The sequence below is a fragment of the Rhinoderma darwinii genome, chromosome 9, assembly GCF_050947455.1.
Source record: "Rhinoderma darwinii isolate aRhiDar2 chromosome 9, aRhiDar2.hap1, whole genome shotgun sequence".
NCBI lineage: Eukaryota > Metazoa > Chordata > Amphibia > Anura > Rhinodermatidae > Rhinoderma > Rhinoderma darwinii.
In genome coordinates this window covers 62,886,247-62,910,191 of record NC_134695.1, presented here as the reverse complement: position 1 = coordinate 62,910,191, position 23,945 = coordinate 62,886,247, and the positions used below count along the sequence as shown (strand labels likewise).

The 23,945-nt window shown below is 46.9% G+C and overlaps 1 protein-coding gene across 1 annotated transcript; it reads left to right on the top strand.

The window, feature by feature from the left end:
* Positions 1–9,266: 9,266 nt before the first annotated feature.
* LTO1 (LTO1 maturation factor of ABCE1) lies at positions 9,267–22,661 on the top strand. Its single transcript, XM_075837033.1, has 5 exons — positions 9,267–9,429; positions 11,012–11,117; positions 18,233–18,303; positions 19,667–19,784; positions 22,076–22,661. Exons 1-5 carry the CDS (start codon positions 9,380–9,382, stop codon positions 22,142–22,144), a joined length of 414 nt encoding a protein of 137 aa, XP_075693148.1. The 5' UTR covers positions 9,267–9,379; the 3' UTR covers positions 22,145–22,661.
* Positions 22,662–23,945: the final 1,284 nt, after the last annotated feature.

Below are 23,945 nucleotides of genomic sequence, written 5' to 3'. Positions count from 1 at the left end.
GTATTATTCGGTAACAGTATGGTGATATTTGTTCCTTGTATAGCAGATAGTGTTATTATTTGGTAACTTTATGACTGTATAATTTAGAAGTATACTAATGTACATAGCAAATTGCCTTATAGCTATTCTTGTTTTGAGACTAGTGCCTTTGGGACCCATGCATCCAAGTAACAAGCGGGGGGTGAGTGGCTGGCAGGTGCAAAAACCCCTAAGAGGCAGATGCCAATTGCTCCATATATGGGGAAAAATTCCTCCCTGACTCCAAACAGAATAAATCCCTTGATCAACGTCCCATCTCCAGAATCTAGTACTCGTAACCTGTAAAATTATATTTCAAGAATGGCATTGAGGCCCTTCTTGAGCTTGCGGAGTGAATCAACCATCACAACATCCTGTGGCAGAGTGCCATAGTCTCACCGCTCTGACAGTAAAGAAGCCCCGTCTATGATGATGGTGAAATCTTATTTACCCTGGACGTAGAGAATGCCCCCTTGTCCTTGTTACAGGCCTAGATTTAAAAAGATCATAAGAAAGATCTCTGTACGGTCTATATTTGTAATTAGATCGCCCCTAAGCCGACTTTTTTCTAACCTGAATAACCAAGTTTGGTACTGCTATACACCAATTTCCTTAACTACCTTGGTTGCCCTCATCTGCACCCGTTCTAGTTCAGCCATGTCCTTACTATACACCGGTGTCCAAAATCGTACACAATATTCCATGTGTGGCCCGACTAGTGATTTGTATAGAGGCAAAACTATGTTCTTGTCACGAGTATCTAGGCCTCTTTTGATGCAACCCATTATTTTATTTGCCTTGGCAGCAGCTGCCTGGCGCTGGTTTCTAAAGTTAAGTTTACTGTCCACAAATATCCCCAAGGTTTTTTCAGTAGTTACCCAGTGTTTTTCTATTTAATACATAATTGTAGAACTTGTTTCCTCAGCCCAAGTGCATAATCTTACATTTATCAACAATAAACTTAATTTTGCCATTTCTCCACCCAATCCCCCAGCATTACATTATCCTCTGTGTTGATTACTTTACAGAGCTTCGTATCATCTGAAAATACCGAAATGATACTCAGTAAACCCTCCACAAGGTCATTAATGAACATATTAAAAAGAGGGCCCAATACTGCCCCCTGTGGAGCTCCACTGGTAACGGTGACCCACTCTAAGGATAATATTAATAACCACCCTCTGTTTTCTATCACTGAGCCAGTTGTTAACCCAATTACACAAATCTTCCGCCAGTCCCAGCATTTTCATTTTATAAACCAACCTTGTATCAAACACCTTTGAAAAGTCAAGATACACCAAATCCTCGGCCTTACCCAGGTCCAATCTACAACTTACCTCCTCATAGAAGCAAATCAGATTAGTTTAAAAGGACTGATCCCTCATGAACCCATGCCGATGCTGCGTTACCAATTTATTTGCAGGATAGCCTCTCAAGGGGGTTTCACAAAGTAGAGATGAGATGAGCCAGGAAGGTGGGCACTGGTCGCAGTGTGGCCACGTGGTTAGAGCCAGCACAAGGGCACTACCTTCGGGGAAGCTCCAGTGACACTTATTTGGCGGTAGGGCTAATCTGTATGTATACACAGCATAGTGGGCCCAATATTTCCCCAATAGAGAACACGAGTCTTGGGGGAACACAGTCCACACCACTAAACACTGACAATTATTTTTACATCAGAATTCATGATCAATGATACATGTTTTATTATTGATCTTCTTTGTCCAATTGATATTCCGGTTGCTCAGAAAATAGCGAATTATGATAATTGGAGAATGTAAATGAACCCTTTAATGGGGGCATATTCAGGCTTAGCGCCTAGGCCAGCATGAGCTGTAAATACGGCCCTGGTAACAAGGTGTGTGCAATTGATTAATCTGGAATAGTTCCCTAGTGTTAATAAATCTCCCCTATTACTGCAGATTTCCCCCTATGCATTTTACAGTGTGAAACGCGTAGCTTTTCCACACAAAAATGAGCATGCTGAGAGACTGAAAATCCCTACAGATTTTTCCACTACGTGTGGATGGGGTTTTGGGAACCTCATCTACTTGTATTGTACTGTAAATTGCTGCGCATCGCAAATCCGCTTGTTACAATTTGATCAATCCACATATCCTAAAAAGGTGAATTCACGTGCTGCGGAATGGTTGCAGATTGTAAAGGTAAATTCTGCATTGAAAATCTGCATTAATTTATAGTACAATACACGTGAATGGGGTTTTAAATGCGGACATCTTATCGGTTAGACAGAATGAGGGGGCTCCCTGTCATCCCATTGGCTTTGGGGCAGCAACAGGTCTGCCATGTGTAAGGCCTCGTGAACACGACCGTAGCCACGTGCACGGCTGTGATTTTCACGTCAGCCGGAAGTGGAGTATCACCCGCAAATCGCGGGCCGTGCACATGGCCGCGTCCATTATTTCCTATGAGCCTGGACCGCAGAACACGGCCGTAATAAGACATGCCCGTCCCTTCTGCGGTCCCGGCTCCTGGGCCATACACGGACCGTGGAAACCACGGTCAGGTGCATGGCCCCATAGGAATGAATGGATTTTCGGGGGAATTGCGGCTGCAAAAGCACGTTCGTGTGCATGGGGCCTTACACTGACAGGCCGATCTGACAAAAGATCGCATGAAAGACCCCTACTGGGACTAAAAGTGCTGTTTTTTGCCCATCTAAGCTCTCAAAAACGGAATAAAAAAAGTGATCAAAAAGTCGTATGTACCCCAAAATGGTTCCAATAAAAACTACTAATTCTATGGCAAAAAACAAGCCATCATACAGCTCAGTCGACATAAATTTTTTTTATAGGTCTTTGAATGCAGCGACACAAAAACGACTTACATTTTTTTTTTTTACGTTTTATTGTAAACAATTATATCAATTTAGTATCACCATAATCATAACTACCCGCAGAATAAAGTTTATGTACCCGAAAATGGGGTATATACCCCTTAACTAGTGATACTGTTTAAAAGGCTGCATGTACATTTGTGTTCGGGAGTCACGTTCCCCCTGAACTGCCAAAAGCGGGAACAAAACCCAGCACAGGTGAGAAGGGAAACCTTTCCAAATCCTTCCTCCGCTGCTCCTGTGAAGGTAGTGACCTGTGATATTCCCCTTCTAATCACTCCCATGCCTCTTTAGTAGAGCAGGGGTAGACTGCCACCTAGAGCCTATTCTCAGTATTACAGAAATTATGCAAAACACGAGACATGTAAAGTGCAATAATAATGCATGTATTTTATCCGCCGCAGCGTTCCATGCGGACTGTTTGCAGCAAATCACACTATGAATTTTGCCACAGATTTGACGCGTTGTATAGCAGCTGGTGACATCCGTTGCAAATCCAGAAAAGTTCTGCAACAGATGGGGCATGATGTAAAATGAAAAAAAAAAAAACCTTTGCATATACAGGGGTTTTGTTAAAGCTCATTCACACGCATTGTATTGCACCTTCGCAGCAGATTTGGGTGTGAATTATGCTGGGTGGGCACATGGGCATGACCACATTACGGCTCCGTACAATCTCAGAGTTGTATGGAGCAGTAGTACAGGACATCCTTACGCCCGATTTCATACTAAGGCATTTTCTATAGGAATCACAGAAAATAAATTGCGGCATGGAGGGTAGAACAACTTGTTAGGCCACTAGATGGCGTATTTCAAGTCGGCATATGTCGTCATACGTTTTTTTTACGGTGTAGGAAAGCCAAGTGTTTTTTTTTATAAGTGGGCAACATCATCCATATTGAAGATCTGTCATATATAAGGGCGTCTAATGCCTTATGGGGTTTTCCCACTAAGTACATTTATGTATGATCGCTGGGGGCCGCACTGATTACTAGAACAGGGGTCCCAACCCCGTTCCTGCTCACTGCACAATGGCAGCGAGGATCATTTTGAATGAAGCGGTGGTGGCGCACGTGCGCTGGAGCGCCATTCAATGTCTGAAACTGCAGAGTACTGTACCAGCGCTCATACATTTACATCTGTCCTGTGCATAGGTGATAAACGTCTTTAGTGGGAATACCCGTTTAATACCATTATGGTAGCAGGGGCAATAGCACAAACTGCATGGGCTCCTGATCATAGAGCAGTCTCGTCATCTCAGATGAGAGATCGCACTTTCTTATACAAGTATCAGTGAGACGGTCAGACCAACCGCACGGGACGTCCCATGTACAAAAAGCATCGCCAGGAGTTTGCAGAATTTTCATTGGTTGCCAGATATCCACACTAATAGGGTATCTTATAGACAGATCGGGGGCTGGATACTGTGCCTGGCATCCAGCTTTAAAAAAAGTTCCAGTTCCACCATGCAGAGCATTACTCCGGCTGCACTAGTTCCCCCCACCATGCAGAGCATTACTCCGGCTGCACTAGTTCCCCCCACCATGCAGAGCATTACTCCAGCTGCATCAGTTCGCCCACCATGCAGAGCATTACACCGGCTGCATCAGTTCCCCCCACCATGCAGAGCATTACACCGGCTGCATCAGTTCCCCCCACCATGCAGAGCATTACTCCAGCTGCATCAGTTCCCCCACCATGCAGAGCATTACTCCGGCTGCACCAGTTCCCCCACCATGCAGAGCATTACTCCGGCTGCACCAGTTCCCCCACCATGCAGAGCATTACTCCGGCTGCACCAGTTCCCCCACCATGCAGAGCATTACACCGGCTGCATCAGTTCCCACATCATGCAGAGCATTACCCCGGCTGCATCAGTTCCCACATCATGCAGAGCATTACCCCGGCAGCATCAGTTCCCTCATCATGCAGAGCATTACCACAGCTGCATCAGTTCCCCCATCATGCAGAGCATTACTCCGGCTGCATCAGTTCCCCCATCATGCAGAGCATTACACCGACTGCATTAGTTCCCCCTCCATGCAGAGCATTACTCCGTCTGCACAAGTTCCCCCACCATGCAGAGCATTACTCCGTCTGCACCAGTTCCCCCACCATGCAGAGCATTACCCCGGCTGCACCAGTTCCCCCACCATGCAGAGCATTACTCCGTCTGCACCAGTTCCCCCACCATGCAGAGCATTACCCCGGCTGCACCAGTTCCCCCACCATGCAGAGCATTACTCCGGCTGCATCAGTTCCCCCACCATGCAGAGCATTACACCGGCTGCATCAGTTCCCCCCACCATGCAGAGCATTACACCGGCTGCATCAGTTCCCCCCACCATGCAGAGCATTACTCCGGCTGCATCAGTTCCCCCACCATGCAGAGCATTACTCCGGCTGCACCAGTTCCCCCACCATGCAGAGCATTACTCCGGCTGCACCAGTTCCCCCACCATGCAGAGCATTACACCGGCTGCATCAGTTCCCACATCATGCAGAGCATTACCCCGGCTGCATCAGTTCCCTCATCATGCAGAGCATTACCACGGCTGCATCAGTTCCCCCATCATGCAGAGCATTACTCCGGCTGCATCAGTTCCCCCATCATGCAGAGCATTACACCGGCTGCATCAGTTCCCCCTCCATGCAGAGCATTACTCCGTCTGCACAAGTTCCCCCACCATGCAGAGCATTACCCCGGCTGCACCAGTTCCCCCACCATGCAGAGCATTACTCCGTCTGCACCAGTTCCCCCACCATGCAGAGCATTACCCCGGCTGCACCAGTTCCCCCACCATGCAGAGCATTACACCGGCCGCATCAGTTCCCCCATCATGCAGAGCATTACTCCGGCTGCACCAGTTCCCCCATCATGCAGAGCATTACTCCGGCTGCACCAGTTCCCCCACCATGCAGAGCATTACTCCGGCTGCATCAGTTCCCCCCACCATGCAGAGCATTACTCCGGCTGCACTAGTTCCCCCACCATGCAGAGCATTACTCCGGCTGCACTAGTTCCCCCACCATGCAGAGCATTACTCCGGCTGCATCAGTTCCCCCATCATGCAGAGCATTACACCGGCTGCATCAGTTCCCCCATCATGCAGAGCATTAGTCCGGCTGCATCAGTTCCCCCCACCATGCAGAGCATTACTCCGGCTGCACTAGTTCCCCCACCATGCAGAGCATTACTCCGGCTGCATCAGTTCCCCCCACCATGCAGAGCATTACTCCGGCTGCATCAGTTCCCCCATCATGCAGAGCATTACTCCGGCTGCATCAGTTCCATCATGCAGAGCATTACTCCGGCTGCACTAGTTCCCCCCACCATGCAGAGCATTACTCCGGAAGCATCAGTTCCATCATGCAGAGCATTACTCCGGCTGCACTAGTTCCACCATGCAGAGCAGTACTTCGGCTGCACTAGTTCCCCCCACCATGCAGAGCATTACTCCGGCTGCACTAGTTCCACCATGCAGAGCATTACTTCGGCTGCAATAGTTCCCCCCACCATGCAGAGCATTACTCCAGCTGCACTAGTTCCCCCATCATGCAGAGCATTACACTGGCTGCATCAGTTCCATCATGCAGAGCATTACTCCGGCTGCATCAGTTCCATCATGCAGAGCATTACTCCGGCTGCATCAGTTCCCCCCACCATGCAGAGCATTACTCCGGCTGCACTAGTTCCCCCCACCATGCAGAGCATTACTCCAGCTGCACTAGTTCCCCCATCATGCAGAGCATTACACTGGCTGCATCAGTTCCATCATGCAGAGCATTACTCCGGCTGCATCAGTTCCCCCCACCATGCAGAGCATTACTCCGGCTGCATCAGTTCCATCATGCAGAGCATTACTCCGGCTGCACTAGTTCCCACATCATGCAGAGCATTACCCCGGCTGCACTAGTTCCCCCATCATGCAGAGCATTACTCCAGCTGCACCAGTTCCCCCACCATGCAGAGCATTACTCCGGCTGCACCAGTTCCCCCACCATGCAGAGCATTACTCCAGCTGCACCAGTTCCCCCATCATGCAGAGCATTACACTGGCTGCATCAGTTCCATCATGCAGAGCATTACTCCGGCTGCATCAGTTCCCCCCACCATGCAGAGCATTACTCCGGCTGCATCAGTTCCATCATGCAGAGCATTACTCCGGCTGCATCAGTTCCCCCACCATGCAGAGCATTACACCGGCTGCATCAGTTCCCCCCACCATGCAGAGCATTACACCGGCTGCATCAGTTCCCCCCACCATGCAGAGCATTACTCCGGCTGCATCAGTTCCCCCACCATGCAGAGCATTACTCCGGCTGCACCAGTTCCCCCACCATGCAGAGCATTACTCCGGCTGCACCAGTTCCCCCACCATGCAGAGCATTACACCGGCTGCATCAGTTCCCACATCATGCAGAGCATTACCCCGGCTGCATCAGTTCCCACATCATGCAGAGCATTACCCCGGCTGCATCAGTTCCCTCATCATGCAGAGCATTACCACGGCTGCATCAGTTCCCCCATCATGCAGAGCATTACTCCGGCTGCATCAGTTCCCCCATCATGCAGAGCATTACACCGGCTGCATCAGTTCCCCCTCCATGCAGAGCATTACTCCGTCTGCACAAGTTCCCCCACCATGCAGAGCATTACTCCGTCTGCACCAGTTCCCCCACCATGCAGAGCATTACCCCGGCTGCACCAGTTCCCCCACCATGCAGAGCATTACTCCGGCTGCATCAGTTCCCCCATCATGCAGAGCATTACTCTGGCTGCATCAGTTCCCCCATCATGCAGAGCATTACTCCGGCTGCACCAGTTCCCCCACCATGCAGAGCATTACACCGGCTGCATCAGTTCCCCCTCCATGCAGAGCGTTACTCCGTCTGCACAAGTTCCCCCACCATGCAGAGCATTACTCCGTCTGCACCAGTTCCCCCACCATGCAGAGCATTACCCCGGCTGCACCAGTTCCCCCACCATGCAGAGCATTACACCGGCTGCATCAGTTCCCCCATCATGCAGAGCATTACTCTGGCTGCATCAGTTCCCCCATCATGCAGAGCATTACTCCGGCTGCACCAGTTCCCCCACCATGCAGAGCATTACTCCGGCTGCATCAGTTCCCCCCACCATGCAGAGCATTACTCCGGCTGCACTAGTTCCACCATGCAGAGCATTACTTCGGCTGCACTAGTTCCCCCCACCATGCAGAGCATTACTCCAGCTGCACTAGTTCCCCCATCATGCAGAGCATTACACCGGCTGCACTAGTTCCCCCCACCATGCAGAGCATTACTCCAGCTGCACTAGTTCCCCCATCATGCAGAGCATTACACCGGCTGCATCAGTTCCATCATGCAGAGCATTACTCCGGCTGCATCAGTTCCCCCCACCATGCAGAGCATTACTCCGGCTGCACTAGTTCCCCCCACCATGCAGAGCATTACTCCAGCTGCACTAGTTCCCCCATCATGCAGAGCATTACACTGGCTGCATCAGTTCCATCATGCAGAGCATTACTCCGGCTGCATCAGTTCCCCCCACCATGCAGAGCATTACTCCAGCTGCACTAGTTCCATCATGCAGAGCATTACTCCGGCTGCATCAGTTCCATCATGCAGAGCATTACTCCGGCTGCACTAGTTCCCACATCATGCAGAGCATTACCCCGGCTGCACTAGTTCGCCCATCATGCAGAGCATTACTCCGGCTGCACCAGTTCCCCCACCATGCAGAGCATTACTCCAGCTGCACTAGTTCCCCCATCATGCAGAGCATTACACTGGCTGCATCAGTTCCATCATGCAGAGCATTACTCCGGCTGCATCAGTTCCCCCCACCATGCAGAGCATTACTCCGGCTGCATCAGTTCCATCATGCAGAGCATTACTCCGGCTGCACTAGTTCCCACATCATGCAGAGAATTACCCCGGCTGCACTAGTTCCCCCATCATGCAGAGCATTACTCCGGCTGCACCAGTTCCCCCACCATGCAGAGCATTACTCCGGCTGCACCAGTTCCCCCACCATGCAGAGCAGTACCCCGGCTGCACCAGTTCCCCCATCATGCAGAGCATTACTCCGGCTGCACTGGTTCCCCCCATCATGCAGAGCATTACACCGGCTGCGTCAGTTCCCCCTCCATGCAGAGCATTACCCCGGCTGCACCAGTTCTCATGTGCAGAGTATCAACCCCACCCCACAGTCTGACTTGCAGATCATCACTCCTATCTATACAGCTCCCAGCACTTGGACCTCTTCCCGCCGCAGTTCGCCGCCTATACAAGTCCAGCAGTGTCTCTACCTAGTGCCGTACTGAGAACAAACCCCGCCCCTTTTTTCCCAGTCACGTGATATCCACTTCACTCTAGCATCATCTGCCCTAAAACTCATACAGGAAGTGTGTGTGTCTCTGCTTCCTGTACCACTCCTGGATTAGTGTCCCTTCACAACTTGTCCCAGTAATATTCGTTCCTTTTGTTAAAACGTTCATCATGGATTCCGCAGACGATCTGTTCGAGGGGATAGTGATGTCCGAGGAGAGGTGAGTACAGAGGAATAATGTAAACCCGGAACGTAAAGCGCCCTCTAGCTGCTCAGAGGTGTAACTGAGTGCACGTGATGTAGACTTTCCTGCTTACTAAGGGGATGGGTCTTCCCCAGGTTCCCATATGGCACTGTATGCATTGTGTTCTATAGAAGACCCATCACCTTATATATTGATCTTCAATTCCACATAATTTTCAAGATTCCTGCTTGTTGTCAGTGAATGGAAATATGGTTGTTTTCATTCGCTAAAAAAAAGGCCTGTACAGACCCAATACTTCACACAGCTAATCGTGGAAGCGGCAGAGCTTCTGTTATAAACGGAAGCCACGGCGCAAATGTCAACGTAGCCTATAAGGGTTTCTTATAATTGCATCCAGACTAGGCAATCCTGCAGGCTGATACATTTTACCGTAACCTGCACTGATACATTGTAACAAACTATTAGGACAGGAGAGAGATTTGTGCTGCTGAAGAGTTGTCTAGGCTGGATACAATTGTAGGAACCCCTCAGCTGTGAGAAGTATTGGGGCTGTAGCTGTATCCGGCCATTAGATGTAAAGAGGAAAGATTCCCAGGCGTGTTGCTATAGGGGGTGCAGAGGTCTCTGCCAGATAAGAAAACACTAGTAATATTATCCCCAAATGCGGAGGTTACAGATTTTTCTTTGGGGCTCAGGAAATTTACGGTACGCTGCTGAAGTTTCCATTCACTGATAGCAATCAGTGATCTTGAAAATGCTGAGGAAAAGAAACACAAAAAGTTGCCGAAACATTTCATCATACAAGGATTACATTTAGTTAACGTGACACCAGATTGCAAAAATGATCAAATGTACAGATTGTTATAGGCAATAAATCTGGAGATACAATGTAACCTCTGCACAATTTACACTTCCTGCGTGCCGCAACCTAGAAGACAACCGCCACACGCGGCTGCATACCATAGCTGCGGAGTAATGTATATCTGGGATGGGTCGAGTGACATATGTGTGTGATCTAAGACTTGCACAACCTTCACATTCACTTGTATGCGGAGAAATGTTGTTGAGAGTCCATTCTAATTGGCCATTCTGACTGAAACAAACGGAAACCGTATGTTTCCATCGCCATTGATTTTAATGGTGACGAATCCGGTGCCAATGGTTTCCGTTTGTCTCAGTCAGGGTTCCGTTCTGACGGAAGCTCTGACTCCGATATGAACGAAGCCAGAGGGCCTATTCACATCAGCGTTCGCTGTCCGTTGAGGGTTCCGTCGGAGGTTTCATCCGGGGAACCCCGCAACGGAAAGTCAAACGGAAATCTTAGCTTCCGTTTGCATCACCATTGATACCAATGGTGACGGAAACATTGCTAATGGTTTCCGTTTGTCACCGTTACGGCAGGTTTCCGTTTTTTCGATGGAATCAATAGCGCAGTCGACATTGCTATCAATGGTGATGCAAACAGAAGCTGTGGTTTCCGTTTGACTTTCCGTTGCGGGGTTCCACGACGGAACCCTCAGACGGAACCCCTCAACGGACCGCGAACGCTGATGCGAACAGGGCCTTATTCGTGTTTTTACAACCTGACCACCTGCAGGTACCATGGGGAAGGATATGAAGAGGGCTTTGCTGAAGGAAATCACGTCGGTGAGACAGAAGGCAGGCAATATGGAGCCACATATGGAGCAAGAGCTGGATCTGAGGTAAAAAGATCCAATGATTGTGCATTTCTCTTAGGCCCGGGCTCCACGACACACAGCGTTGTGGTAAAATCGAAGGATTAAGACGACTGCGCCAATATTTCATTGTTTCCTTATGAGATTATCCTGGGTTTCTAGATGTGATGGCAGCAGGTACCGCTGTTTTACCTGCATCCTGCAGTGTGTGTACAGTGTCTGATCGTGCATGTATGCGAAAGTATCTGACAAATGCTCTGTCCCTGCTGCCATCTCTGAACCACCAATAGCGTTGTGACCCCCCCCCCCCAAGAAGGGGGCTATGTGTCTGGCACATTAAAGGGGTACTGTGGCTGTGACTAGTATGAGGGGTACTGTAGCTGTCACTGCTATGGGGAGCACCGTGGCTGTCACTTTATTCAAGTGGGGGCCATATGAGCCATATGTCAGGGAGTGGGCAATATGCGCCACACACATTGGGCCTCATTTCTTAAAACTGTCTAAGGCTGTGTTCACACAGAGTTTTTTGCAGGAGGAAAATTCCTCCTGCACAAACTGCTCCAGACGGTTTTTGCACAGTGGTTTGACAAAAACTCGTCGAGGCGTTTTTTTTTTCCTCTTTCTGACTGATTGAAATGGAGTTTTGGAGGCGGAAACCACCTCAAGATGGGTCATGACGCTTCTTTTTACCGCGACGCGTTTTTTTTATTCGCGGTAAAAAAACTCGTCCAACTCCCATTGAAATCAATGGGAGGCATTTTCGGCGGGTTTTTGAGGAGTTTTGCTGCGCGGTGACCTGCCTGCTCGCCGTTTGCCACATTTTTCGCCCGCGGCCATTGAGCGCCCGCGGGCAAAAAACGTTGCGGAACATCCTTCCTCACGAAGATAGGGCATGTCACGTCTTATTCCCGCGGGAGAAAAGCGGCTCCGCCTCCCATTGAAATCAATGGGAGGCGCTTTCGGACTTTTTTGGCGCATTTTCCGATGCGGTTTCCATGTAAAAAAAACTCTGTGTGAACTCCACAACAGTAAAACTGTCTTTGTTTCCCATTGCAACCAATCAGAGATAAGCTTTCATTTTTCCAGAGCAGTTTAAGAAATGAAAGTGAAGCTCTGATTGGTTGCTATGGGCAACAAGGACAGTTTTGATAAATGAGGCCCATAGTTTCCTGAAAATAATTTCTCAAAAGCAGTTGAATTATTAGGTCTCCTTTACACGCACTATTCTTTTTTCAGAGTTTTTAAACACGTGTGTTTTTCATGGCGTGTTTCCACAAGTTTTTTTTATTTTGAATATGCGTTATTTTTCAGTTTCCCCCCCCCCCCCCCCCATTTTTTTTAAAGTCCTATGTGGGGAAATGGCAAAAAAAAAAACGCCATACCCAGAGCAGTTTTGAAAAAAGCACCACTAACCACATAAATGCCACAAAAACGGCACAAACCAAAACGCTAGTAAATTCTAAAAGCTAGAAAGTAACATCTAACCACAGCGATTTCTACCTCAGGAAAACGAGATTGCCCCGAAAAACGTATCAAACGCTGTATGTGACTCCAACCGAAGTGTCCTTCCTCCTATGGGCCTTGAAAATGAGCGCCGATCGACGACACAGGACATCGATTGGTGCTCGTTTGTTCCGTTCACTAGTAGCTGTGATTGGTTATGTAGGGGTACGAGCGATCGTTAATACGATCGTTTTTCCCCATACATTTCCATCATGTCACATAAACTAGCAGCTTTTGCTCATTCATCGGCTGGGCTCATGTGAACGCCCGTTTGCCTGATCATAGGCCCGTGTAAAGGGGCCTAACGCCTCATGCACGCGACCGTGTGTGCCATCCGAGTCCCGTCAGTGACCCGAGGAAAGATAGGACATGTTCTATATTTCCTCAGATCGGAGACTCGGACCATTTTTCAAAGACCCGATTCACCCGCTAAAGTGAGTGGGTCCGTGAAGACTATCGGGTGCCACTCGGATGCCGTCAAAAACGGCCCGAGTGGCACAACGGTCGTGTGCATGAGGCATTAAGAGTCAAATGTCTGATTGGGTGCGGCTTGACCCCTGTTGTCATATAGCACTACTACTCCCATTATCTCAGTATATCTTTGGACCCTATTACAGCACCCACAATCCTTTATATGTGGCATCAGTCATACCTCAGGTGACGACACCAAAGAATCTTTCAGGAACGGTTATGTAGTGGATGAAATCTGTTTAATCATTTCCTCAATAGCCTTTTGTCTCGTGACTCGCCAGTTCAGTGCGCGGACACCAGACTTCCATATCTTAGAACACCCTGATCCCTCATAATTACAGCTTTTCCGTGACATCCGTGCTTTACCATGAGTAACCCCGCAAGATTATCTCTTACTATATCTTTACCTCAGAGTGTTCAAAGTATAGATTGTTGTCGCCATGTGTGCATCTCTTTTATGTCCTCCATCCTTGGGACCTGACAGACGCCAGATTATCTAATGTTCTTGATTATTGGATGTCCACGGGACGGTTCCTTTATTAGGTTGGGTTCACACGAGCATGTTCGGTCCGTAAAGGACGGAACGTATTTCGGCTGCAAGTCCCGGACCGAACACACTGCAGGGAGCCGGGCTCCTAGCATCATAGTTATGTACGGCGCTAGGAGTCCCTGCCTCTCTGCGGGACAACTGTCCTGTACTGTAATTATGTTTTCAGTACGGGACGGTAGTTCCACGGAGAGGCAGGGACTCCTAGCGTCGTACATAACTATGATGCTAGGAGCCCGGCTCCCTGCAGTGTGTTCGGTCCGGGACTTGCAGCCGAAATACGTTCCGTCCTTCACGGACATAACATGCTCGTGTGAATCCAGCCTTAACCCCTTCCCCCTGCTTGCATTCTGGGCCCTAATGTCCAAGCCATTTTTTAGATTTTTCCATTGTCACATTCGAAGAGCTGTAACTTTTTTATTTTTGCGTCGGCATAGCTGTATAAGGTCTTGTTTTTTGCGGGACGACTTGCAGTTTTTATTGGTACCATTTGAGAGTAGATGCGACTTTTTGATCACTTTCTATCACATTTTTTTTAAGTCAGGATTAACAGAAAACAGCAATTTTTCCATTGTTTTTTATTTTATTTTTTACGGCGTTCACAGTGCGGGTTAAATAATGTAACAGCTTTATAGTCGGGGTCGTTACGGACGCGGCGATACCAAATATGTGTAACTTTTTTGCTTTATTTTAGTTTTTTTTAATAGTAAAGCATTTTGTAAGGGGAAAAGCTGGGTTTTTCATTTTTTTTTTTTCACTTTTTTTTTCAATTAACTTTATTAAACTTTTTTTACTTTTTTACTAGTCCCACTAGGGGACTTCCCTATCCTCCGATCGCTATTATAATACACTGCAATACTTTTGTATTGCAGTGTATTACTGCCTGTCCGTTTAAAACGGACAGGCATCTGCTAGGTCATGCCTGCGGCATGATCTAGCAGGCATTCGCTGCAGGCAGACCTGGGGGTCTTTATTAGACCCCCGGCTGCCATAGAAGACACAGACACTCGGCGATTTTATCGCCGGGTGTCAGTGAGATGAGAGGGAGCTCCCTCCCTCTCTCCAAAACCATTCAGATGCGGTGCTCGCTATTGTGCACCGCATCTGAAGGGTTAAACAGGTGAGATCGATACTAATATCGATCTCACCTGGCAGAGCAGGGACGCCCCCAGCCCTCAGCTGCCTCTAGCAGCTGAGAGCAGGGAGATTTCACGGCTCCCTGCTCTGTTTACTTTATTCTACAGCAGCGCCGTAGTTTGGCGGCGCTCTAGAATAAAGCCCACTAATGACCGCCGTAAAAACACGTATCGGCGGTCATTAAGGGGTTAAACTCACCAGAAAACCTTCAGGAAGCAAGCCTAAAACACAATGTAAACACAAAGATGGTATTATAAGGGCTCGTCCACAACACGCTGCGGAATTGCTGCGTATTTTGCGTCTGGAATTGCGGATGGAAAATACGCAGCAGAATACAGCAGCAGCAAAGTAGGTGAGATTTAACAAATCTCATCCACACGCTGCGTAAATATTCCGGCTTGAAATTGACCTGCGGTGTGTATTTTTTGTACCGCAGCAGGTCAATTCCTGCTGCGGAAATTGCAGACTGAATTGCTGCGTTTTTCTGAGATGTCACCATCTCCCGGCATTGAGAAAAACGCTGCAAAATACGCACCAGTTTCTGCAGTAAAAAACGCAGCATTTGGTGCGTTTTTTCCGCAGCGGAATGTCTTCTACTTTCAACGGAATTGCTGCAGAAATTTCGTTATGTGTGGACAAGCCCTAAGGGTATGTTCCCACACACAGGATACGCTGCAGCTTTTCTGCAGCAGTATCTCTAGAAAAACGCTGGTAAATCTGTCACAGAAATGCGCACCAAATACTGCGTTTTTTCTGCTCCTATTGTTGCAGAAACGCTGCGTTTTTTTCGCAGCGGTTTTACCTGCGTATTTAGTGTTAAACATTGGTTATAGCAAAGTATACGTGCACCTGCGGATTTCCAGTGGCTTTTACTGCGTTTCCGCTGTAAAAACAGCAACAACATAAATCTGTTGCAAAATTTCTCCCATTGAAGTCTATGGGCGAAACCCGCAGCGTCTCCGCACAGAACCCGCAGCGTCTCCGCACAGAACCCGCAGCGTCTCCGCACAGAACCCGCAGCGTCTCCGCACAGAACCCGCAGCGTCTCCGCACAGAACCCGCAGCGTCTCCGCACAGAACCCGCAGCGTCTCCGCACAGAACCCGCAGCGTCTCCGCACAGAACCCGCAGCGTCTCCGCACAGAACCCGCAGCGTCTCCGCACAGAACCCGCAGCGTCTCCGCACAGAACCCGCAGCGTCTCCGCACAGAACCCGCAGCATAGATTGAGATGCTGCGGAATTGAAAAACATTTCCGCAGAACACTTTCCGCATGACTTTTGTGCGTCTTTTTTCCGCATCGTGGGCATGAGATTTTTTTAAATCTCATTCACTTTGCTGCTACTGTAAATGCTGCGGAATTTCGGCACAGAATTCCGTTGCGGAAATTCCGCAGCGTTTACTCTACGTGGGAACCCGGCCTGACATTGCTTTCTATGAGGAAGGTCCTAATTGGTCCTTTTAGTAAAGATTATATTCTATTGCAGTTCTGTGCTGGACACTAACACCGGATTATCAGATTTCTTGAATTATCAAATGCTGGATTAAAATAATTTTGCTTGATATATATATATATATATATATATATATATATATATATATATACACAGTAAAAGGGCTTATTCAGACGAACGTGTAATACGTCCGTGCAACGCGCGTGATTTTCACGTGCCTCGCACGGACCTATGTTAGTCAATGGGACCATTCAGGCGGTCCGTGATTTTCACGCAGTGTGTGTCCGCTGCGTAAAACTCACTACTATATTTGTGCGTTTTTCACGCATCACGCACCCATTGAAGTCAATGGGCGCGTGAAAATCACGCGCAGCACACGGAAGCACTTCTGTGGGATGCACGTGATTCGCGCAACAGCAGTACAAAGTATGAATGAAAACAGAAAAGCACCGTGTGCTACAAACATAAAAACAGAGTGTCATAATGATGGCGGCTGCGAGAAAATCACGCAGCCACGCATCATATGGTGATGACACACGGAGCTGTTATGTACCTTTTGCGCCCGCAAAACTCAGCGTTTTATGCGAGCTCAAAACGCACACGCTCGTGTGAATCCGGCCAAATTCTGTTCATTTCACGTCAATGGGACCCTCTCTCTTACTTTAGTGTTAATGTTAATAAGGGAAATTTATATAATTAATATAAAGTACAGCACAATATGTGTGAATGGGGTGTTAAAGAAAAATATGCGCAGGACATGCTGTAGATTTCCACATCCGTGGCTTGCCGATTATCTTGTAGATTTACCGCAGATTTTCGCCACATTTCACTTTTTGCAATTCAAAGGCCTCATGCACACGACCGTGGTCCGTGGTTACAGCACTGACGGAGTGTCATCCACGAGCCGTCCGCAATTTACGGGCCGTGCACACATTGATTTCAATGAGCCCGGACCGCAAATTCCGACCGTATAATGACTATTTTTTTGCGGTCCAGACATTAAACAGACCGTAGAAACCACGGCCGTGTGCATCGGCCCATAGGATAACAAGAGACTTTTGGATGGCTGGAAAAAAATCAAAGGTTGCCATGACAATCGCACAACCTCAACTTTTCCGTATAAGGAAAAAAGTCGCAGATGCCTTGTAATGATTGAAAAAAATTAAACCATGTTAAAATTCACGCAAATGTATCCCCATAGGGAAACATTGAGGTTGCGTGATGGTTAATATTCTGATCATTTATAAAGTTGCATAGTAATGAATCCAACCAACCAGAAGTCTGTAGTGGGAAGTTGTGTCTTTATACCCAGAAGTCCTCTGTTAGGCTCTGTTCACACGCAAACTCAAAAACGTCTGAAAATACAGAGCTGTTCCTGATTTTCAGACGTTTTTTAAGCCACTCGCGTTTTTCGCTGCGTTTTTTACGGCCGTTTTTGGAGCTGTTTTCTATAGTCAATGAAAAACGTCTCCAAAAACGTCCCAAGAAGTGACCCTCACTTCTTTTTTGCGGCCGTTTTTTTTACGCAGCCGTTTTTTAAAATGACCTGTCGGAACAGAACGCCGTTTTTTCCATTGAAATCAATGGCCAGATGTTTGGAGGCGTTCTGCTTCCAATTTTTCGGGTGATTACGGCCCGAAAATAGGCCGTGTGAACATATCCTCAGGGTATTCCGTTTTTCGGAAGCAGAACGCCTCCAAATATCTGCCCATAGATTTCAATGGGAAAAACGGCGTTCTGTTCCAACGGGGCGCCTTTTTACTCGGCCGTCTTGAAAAACGGCCGCGTAAAAAAACGCCCGCGAAAAAGAAGTGCAGGTCACTTCTTGAGCCGTTTTTTGAGCCATTTTTCATTGACTCTATAGAAAAACGGCCGCAAAAAACGCGAGTTGCTTCAAAAAACGTCTGAAAATCAGGAGCTGTTTTCCCTTGAATCCAGCTCCGTATTTTCAGACGTTTTTTGCTGAGCGTGTGAACATACATTATGATGATGAGTTTCGTCTCACTTGCGGTTTTTTTCTTTTTCCTTACAGCTGGGTTGCTATCTGGGATTTGCCTCAACATGGCGTCTCCTCCTACCGCCCACCGCAGATGAAAAACAGAGGTTTGCTCCTTTTTTGTGTCTTGCTATAAAATGCAAAGTGGGTCCGGTCATGGCCTCCTGCAAGACAACAGCATCAAGAGCTTGGTGTGAATGTGGCAATACTGTGCTGCAATACCAGACACCACCTATAGACCAAGGTGACGCTGTTTCTAGAAAAAAAAAAAAAAAGACTAATGCATTTTTAAATGTATTGGTGGAGAGATCATCTAAGAATGGTTTTCCGGGAGTTCAAAAAATTACACCGAGAGTAGGAAATGTGATACAATAATGGAAACAAATAACCAATTCTCGCTGTTAAATCTACCACAACTCCAGCGCTGACACTCTGGCGGTGCCCACCGGACTTTGTTTACTATGCTTCAGCGATGATGTGCCGTATATTCGCTTAAACGCTGCTGGCCAGTGATTTTATCACGTTTCCTACTGACAGTCTAATTTTTTAAACTTCTGGAAACTTCCTTTATACATCAAAGTTCCTTTAATCCGGCACCTGGAAACCCCTTCTGAGCCATTCATGAGAAGCAGAGTTAAAGGGAACCTGTCATCCAGACCGTGCTGCCCTCACTAAGGGCAGCATAATTCAGTGACAGACATGTGGATGTCAGCGGTCTGTCACTTATTTGCTAAAGTTTAGCAAATCGTAGCTGGCGCCGCCAGAGATGAGCCCGGCATATTCCTGAGCTGCTGCCCCTTACGCCCACTCGCTGCTGATTGACAGATTTCTCCCTTTTACTACTGTGCATTCCAAAAAAATCTTGTCAATCAGCAGCGAGTGGGCAGAGGGAGCAGCAGCTTATAAATACGCCGGATTCATCTCTTCCAGCAATGGCTTCGCTCTGCATGTAAGTTTTCAAAAACTGGCTAAACTTTAGCAAATAAAATCCAGACTGCTGAAATCAGCACCGAATTATGCCGCCCATAGTGTGGGCAGGAAAGAGTGGATGACAGGTTCCCTTTAATGATAAATTCTCTCTGCTGCCACCAGGGGGAGCTCATTACACATTGATTTATTATAGATGTCAATGGGAGCTGTATAAATCCGTTTGCAGTGAGCTCCCCCTAGTGGTGGCTGCAGGCAAACAGAATTTTATCATGTAACTATGTCAGTGTGGAGGGAAGCAGGGGATTTGGAGCTCTGTAATAATAAAAACAAGGCTCTTACCCCTTTAATGATTTTATGGACCTATGTAGAGTAAAAAATGCATTTCCGTTAATGGAATTTTACGGCCTATAGTGCCCGCTGTTCCCACTGACTCTACGATTTTTACTGGAGAAAGATAATTTGGAACAAAGAATTGGTAACATGGCAGGTATGTTGTGTATGTCCATTCTGAGTTTTATTCTTATTTTCCATTTCTTTTAGCAAAAAAATAAAGACCCTTGACTCCCTGATAAAAATGATTCAGAATTTTCCCATAGATGATCCAACAAATGACAAACTCCAGGATGAACTCTCTAGAATCCGGGGAAAAGTGAAGCAGGTCAGTGCTGCAGAATTGAGCATTCACGTCACTTACCGTGAAGCGATTGTCAACCCTCCAACACCAGTTTTTATATCTAAGCAGATCATAAACTCTGTGCTGATTTGATTTCTTAATATATCTTTATAGCGGTAAGGGCTCAGTTTTTCTGATTACAGAGCTCCAAATCCCCTGCATAGACATAGAGCGAAATGATAAAAATCTGGCCTCCGCCACCACGTTGTACATTGAACTCAATAATAACACAGTATGCAGTAAGCTCCCCCTAGTGGTGACTGCAGGCAGACAGAATTTATTCATTTAGCTTTATGTCTGTAGGGGGTTGGGAGTATCAGAACAAAACAGAGCTCTGACCATTATATAGATATATTATAAAATGAATCTGCACAGACTGTTGGACCCATAGATGATGATGATGATGATGATGAAAGTTGGAATATTATTAACAATCCCAATGATTTTATGATCATTAACAATAATATCTTGTCTATGGTAATAAAAATGACCACGTCCGGCAGATGAAATTCTGCTGCATCTGTTTGAACTTTTATCATTCATACTTCAATTTTTTTCTGGTAAACGCTGCAGTCGTTGCATTTACCATCCCCCGAGAAAAATACACGCAGGGCGATGCAAAGACGCGCTATTTCCCACGATACTAGCGATTTTTCCATGGGAAATATTTCTTTGTGTATGCCGCTTTTTCGATGAGCGGTCCAATTGCAATAGAACCCTGAACATCAGACCATCTGTAAGGGCCTGTTTACATCAGCGTTCGGGTTCCATTCATCGGTTCCGTTTAACCTTTCCGTCAGAGGAACCGAATAACGGAAGGCCGAACGGAAACTATTGCTTCTGCTTGCATTGCCATTGATTTCAATGCTAACGCTTCCATTTCAGTTTATTTCCGTCTCTTTTCACAGAAACAATAGCGCAGTCAACAGCACTATTGTTTCCGTGAAAAAAAAAACGGAAACTTTACGGAACGGAAACCAACTGAAACGGAGGCATTACCATTAAAAATCAGTGGTTACGCAAGCGGAATCTATAGATTCTGAACGGCTTTCCGTTCATCGGTTCCTCTGACGGAAAGGTTGAACGGAACCCAAACGCTGATGTGAACAGGCCCTTATATATTTTCGTCTACGGTCAGCTTTAGAAGAGCCATTCGCCTCATCGGGACAACCTCCATTCTAAATGCAGCCCTGCCGGTTATCCGCTGATCACCACGGGTTTCCCTGCGCTGTGGGCGGCCACACTTTTCTGGCCGGCTTTAGGGGAGTATTAGGGTATGTGCACACGACCCCTTTTCAGACGTAATGGAGGCGTTTTACGCCTCGAATTACGCCTGAAGAGACGGCTCCAATACGTCGGCAAACATCTGCCCATTATGATGTTCTGTGCAGACGAGCTGTCATTTTACGCTTCGCTGTCAAAAGACAGCGCGTAAAATTACGGCCGCGTCAAAGAAGTGCAGGACACTTCTTGGAATGTAATGGGAGCCGTTTTTCATTGGCTCCAATTACGTCCGAAAAAGACGCCGCGAAAAACGCGAGTACGAGCAATTACGTCTGAAATTCAGGAGCGGTTTTCTCCTAAAAACAGCTCTGTAATTTCAGACGTATTTGGCGTTGTCGTGTGCACAAACCCTAATAGTTATATTACGCAGCGCCGATGGCTAATGAAGGGGTCTCAAGTAGGAGACCTCCCTCTATTATATCCATATGTCCTAGTAGGATATATAGTGGCAAAGTGCTCAGGACAACATAGTGGAATTTCTTGTTTTCACAACTGTACATAATAGCAGAGTTAGGGATGACCTCGGGGATGTTTGGGGTCCTCCCGGACCTGCCAGAGATTGTAGATAAAACGGCGTCAGCTGCTGTGGAGTTTGAATGGCAGATCTTGACCCTTCACTACCCCAGACCCCAAAATATCTTTGTGTTAAGCCACACCCCCAAGATCACACCCCGTTTTTATTTGGCTGGTATTTCTTTGGTGTAAAACGTGGCAACCCTAGTAATGACACGTCACGTGACCACAGTGGCAATCATGTCATCTATTCTAATGTCACTACAGCGGCTGCTAATTTGTACCCACGGTCACATGACTTGTCTATGACATCATCATGCCCTGTATAAACTGACCGGACAAGGACCGGCAGAAAGGAGTTTTAAATGTATTCATTTTTTTTTACATTTTAGGATTATTCAGACACTCGCATGTAGACACAAGGAACAATTATTAGGTCTTCTCTTTTGTAACAAGTTTTTCCTTCTTTATAAACACAGGTGTGTTCTATGCTGAACATTCAGCCTGACTTCAGAATAAACTATGAAAACCCTGGGCTCTCGTTCTAATCTTGACGGCAAAGATGGTGCGATTTCTTGCGTAGACGGGGCGGCGGTGCTGTGACGGAGTCTGGGTTTGGAGAAGGAAAGGCACAGCAGATATGGAGAAGACTTGAATTTTTTCCTTGATGTCCGGCGTGCTACTCCCCTCCCCCAAGTTTCACCTGATTGCTGACTATAAGGAAATCCTACACCACCTTCTTGAAGGTCCCTGTCAAAGCCTCTGCTTGCTGTGTCTACCCAAGTAGCAGTTGTCCTCTGTCACCGGGGGAACCTGAAGATGACAATGAACCTACTAATTTGACAAGAACAAAGAAAGTACTTGGAGGAGGGAGGCAACACCTGAAATCTTGGCAAGGGTGAAAGCTGACTTTACCCGCGTATTAACAAATAGGCCAAAGGAACAAGTCTGGTTGTAATTGGCTGGAATTTTCTATGGAAAGGATCCGAATTGACCAAGTTTTTGTAATGCTTTTTGTTTGCTTTTTAACCGCATATTCAATAAATTATTAATCTCTGCAATGTATGATGACTTCTGTTTTATATTCTAGTCACATATCCTTTAAGATTCTATTCACACTTTATGGTCCTATAAAGTTTTTGCAGCGATTTTCTTAAAATTGCAGCATTTTGACGTGATTTAGTGAAAATTGCAGCAATAAAATACGGCTTGACGTGACCTGTGAATAGCCCCTTGTGGTGAAGTTCTACTTTCATATGTCCTATTATCCATATGCACGCCATAGAGAGAGGTCCCCCGCTCATATCCTCTAGACGGAGGAGAGAGGCGCCATCCATGCCCATCCATAGACATGTGTAATATCCATAGCAATGTAAACAATGTAGGTTTCCTTTCTGGTTTGCATGGCAATGTGCAGGGTTGTTCATGTAAACACAATTTCTCCTCTAATCTGTAATCTAAATGTATCATGCAGTATCATAATTTAACCAGTAGATGTCACTGTATGATTATTAATTCTTATAAACCAGCTCTGTTTTTGAACCATGTCTGCCACCTACAGGATCAAAATAGTATTAAGCTTCCCAGCCGCCATCCTGGTCCGGTATAGAGCAGGGGATCTGACTCCACCACATTGTGCCTTTATACAGATGTTCAGCTGATATCACACATGCAGGTTTTGGTGCAGTTTTTGATGCCGTTTTTGTTTTTTTTAAGAAAGGAGCAGATTTAAACAGTAAGACATCTGCTTGTCCTAAGTCTCCCTTTAACTGGACTTGTACATGTTACTAGCCGAATATGATCATTGGACGCCATCTTGCAATTTGTAATACTAAGCACCTCCAATAGAGGGAGCCACTCATTTCTCTCTAATGCACAGTCCTATTCTCAGGCAGTCTTTACATCAGAATCAGACTGTATATGCGGGCCTAACCCAGGAACGTTAGAAAGCACATTTTATTGGACGTATAGATGGCTCCAGCTACAACTCCCAGCATGCCCTGACAGATGCTGGGAGTTGTAGTTTTGCCGCCGGTTGCAGACCTCCTCTATAGAGTATCCACCTTTTATTTAGGATTGTGGTGGTCCCTTCTCTATGTCAGATCTGTGCCGTAAGAGGACTTGGACAATGCAGAAAAACGCGTCAGACGAGGATAAATGGGTGTTTTTCTTCTGTCACTAAAATCTACGTGAAAGTGCAAATAATACAAAAGACAAAATAACAAAAGTGAACAGACGGCGATTTTTGTTTCTCATGCAATAGACTCCGGCTCTATAAAAACTTGTATGGTCTGTCTAAACACTCTATTCAAACAGAATACCAAGATGTCACCCATGGAGTTCTTGCAT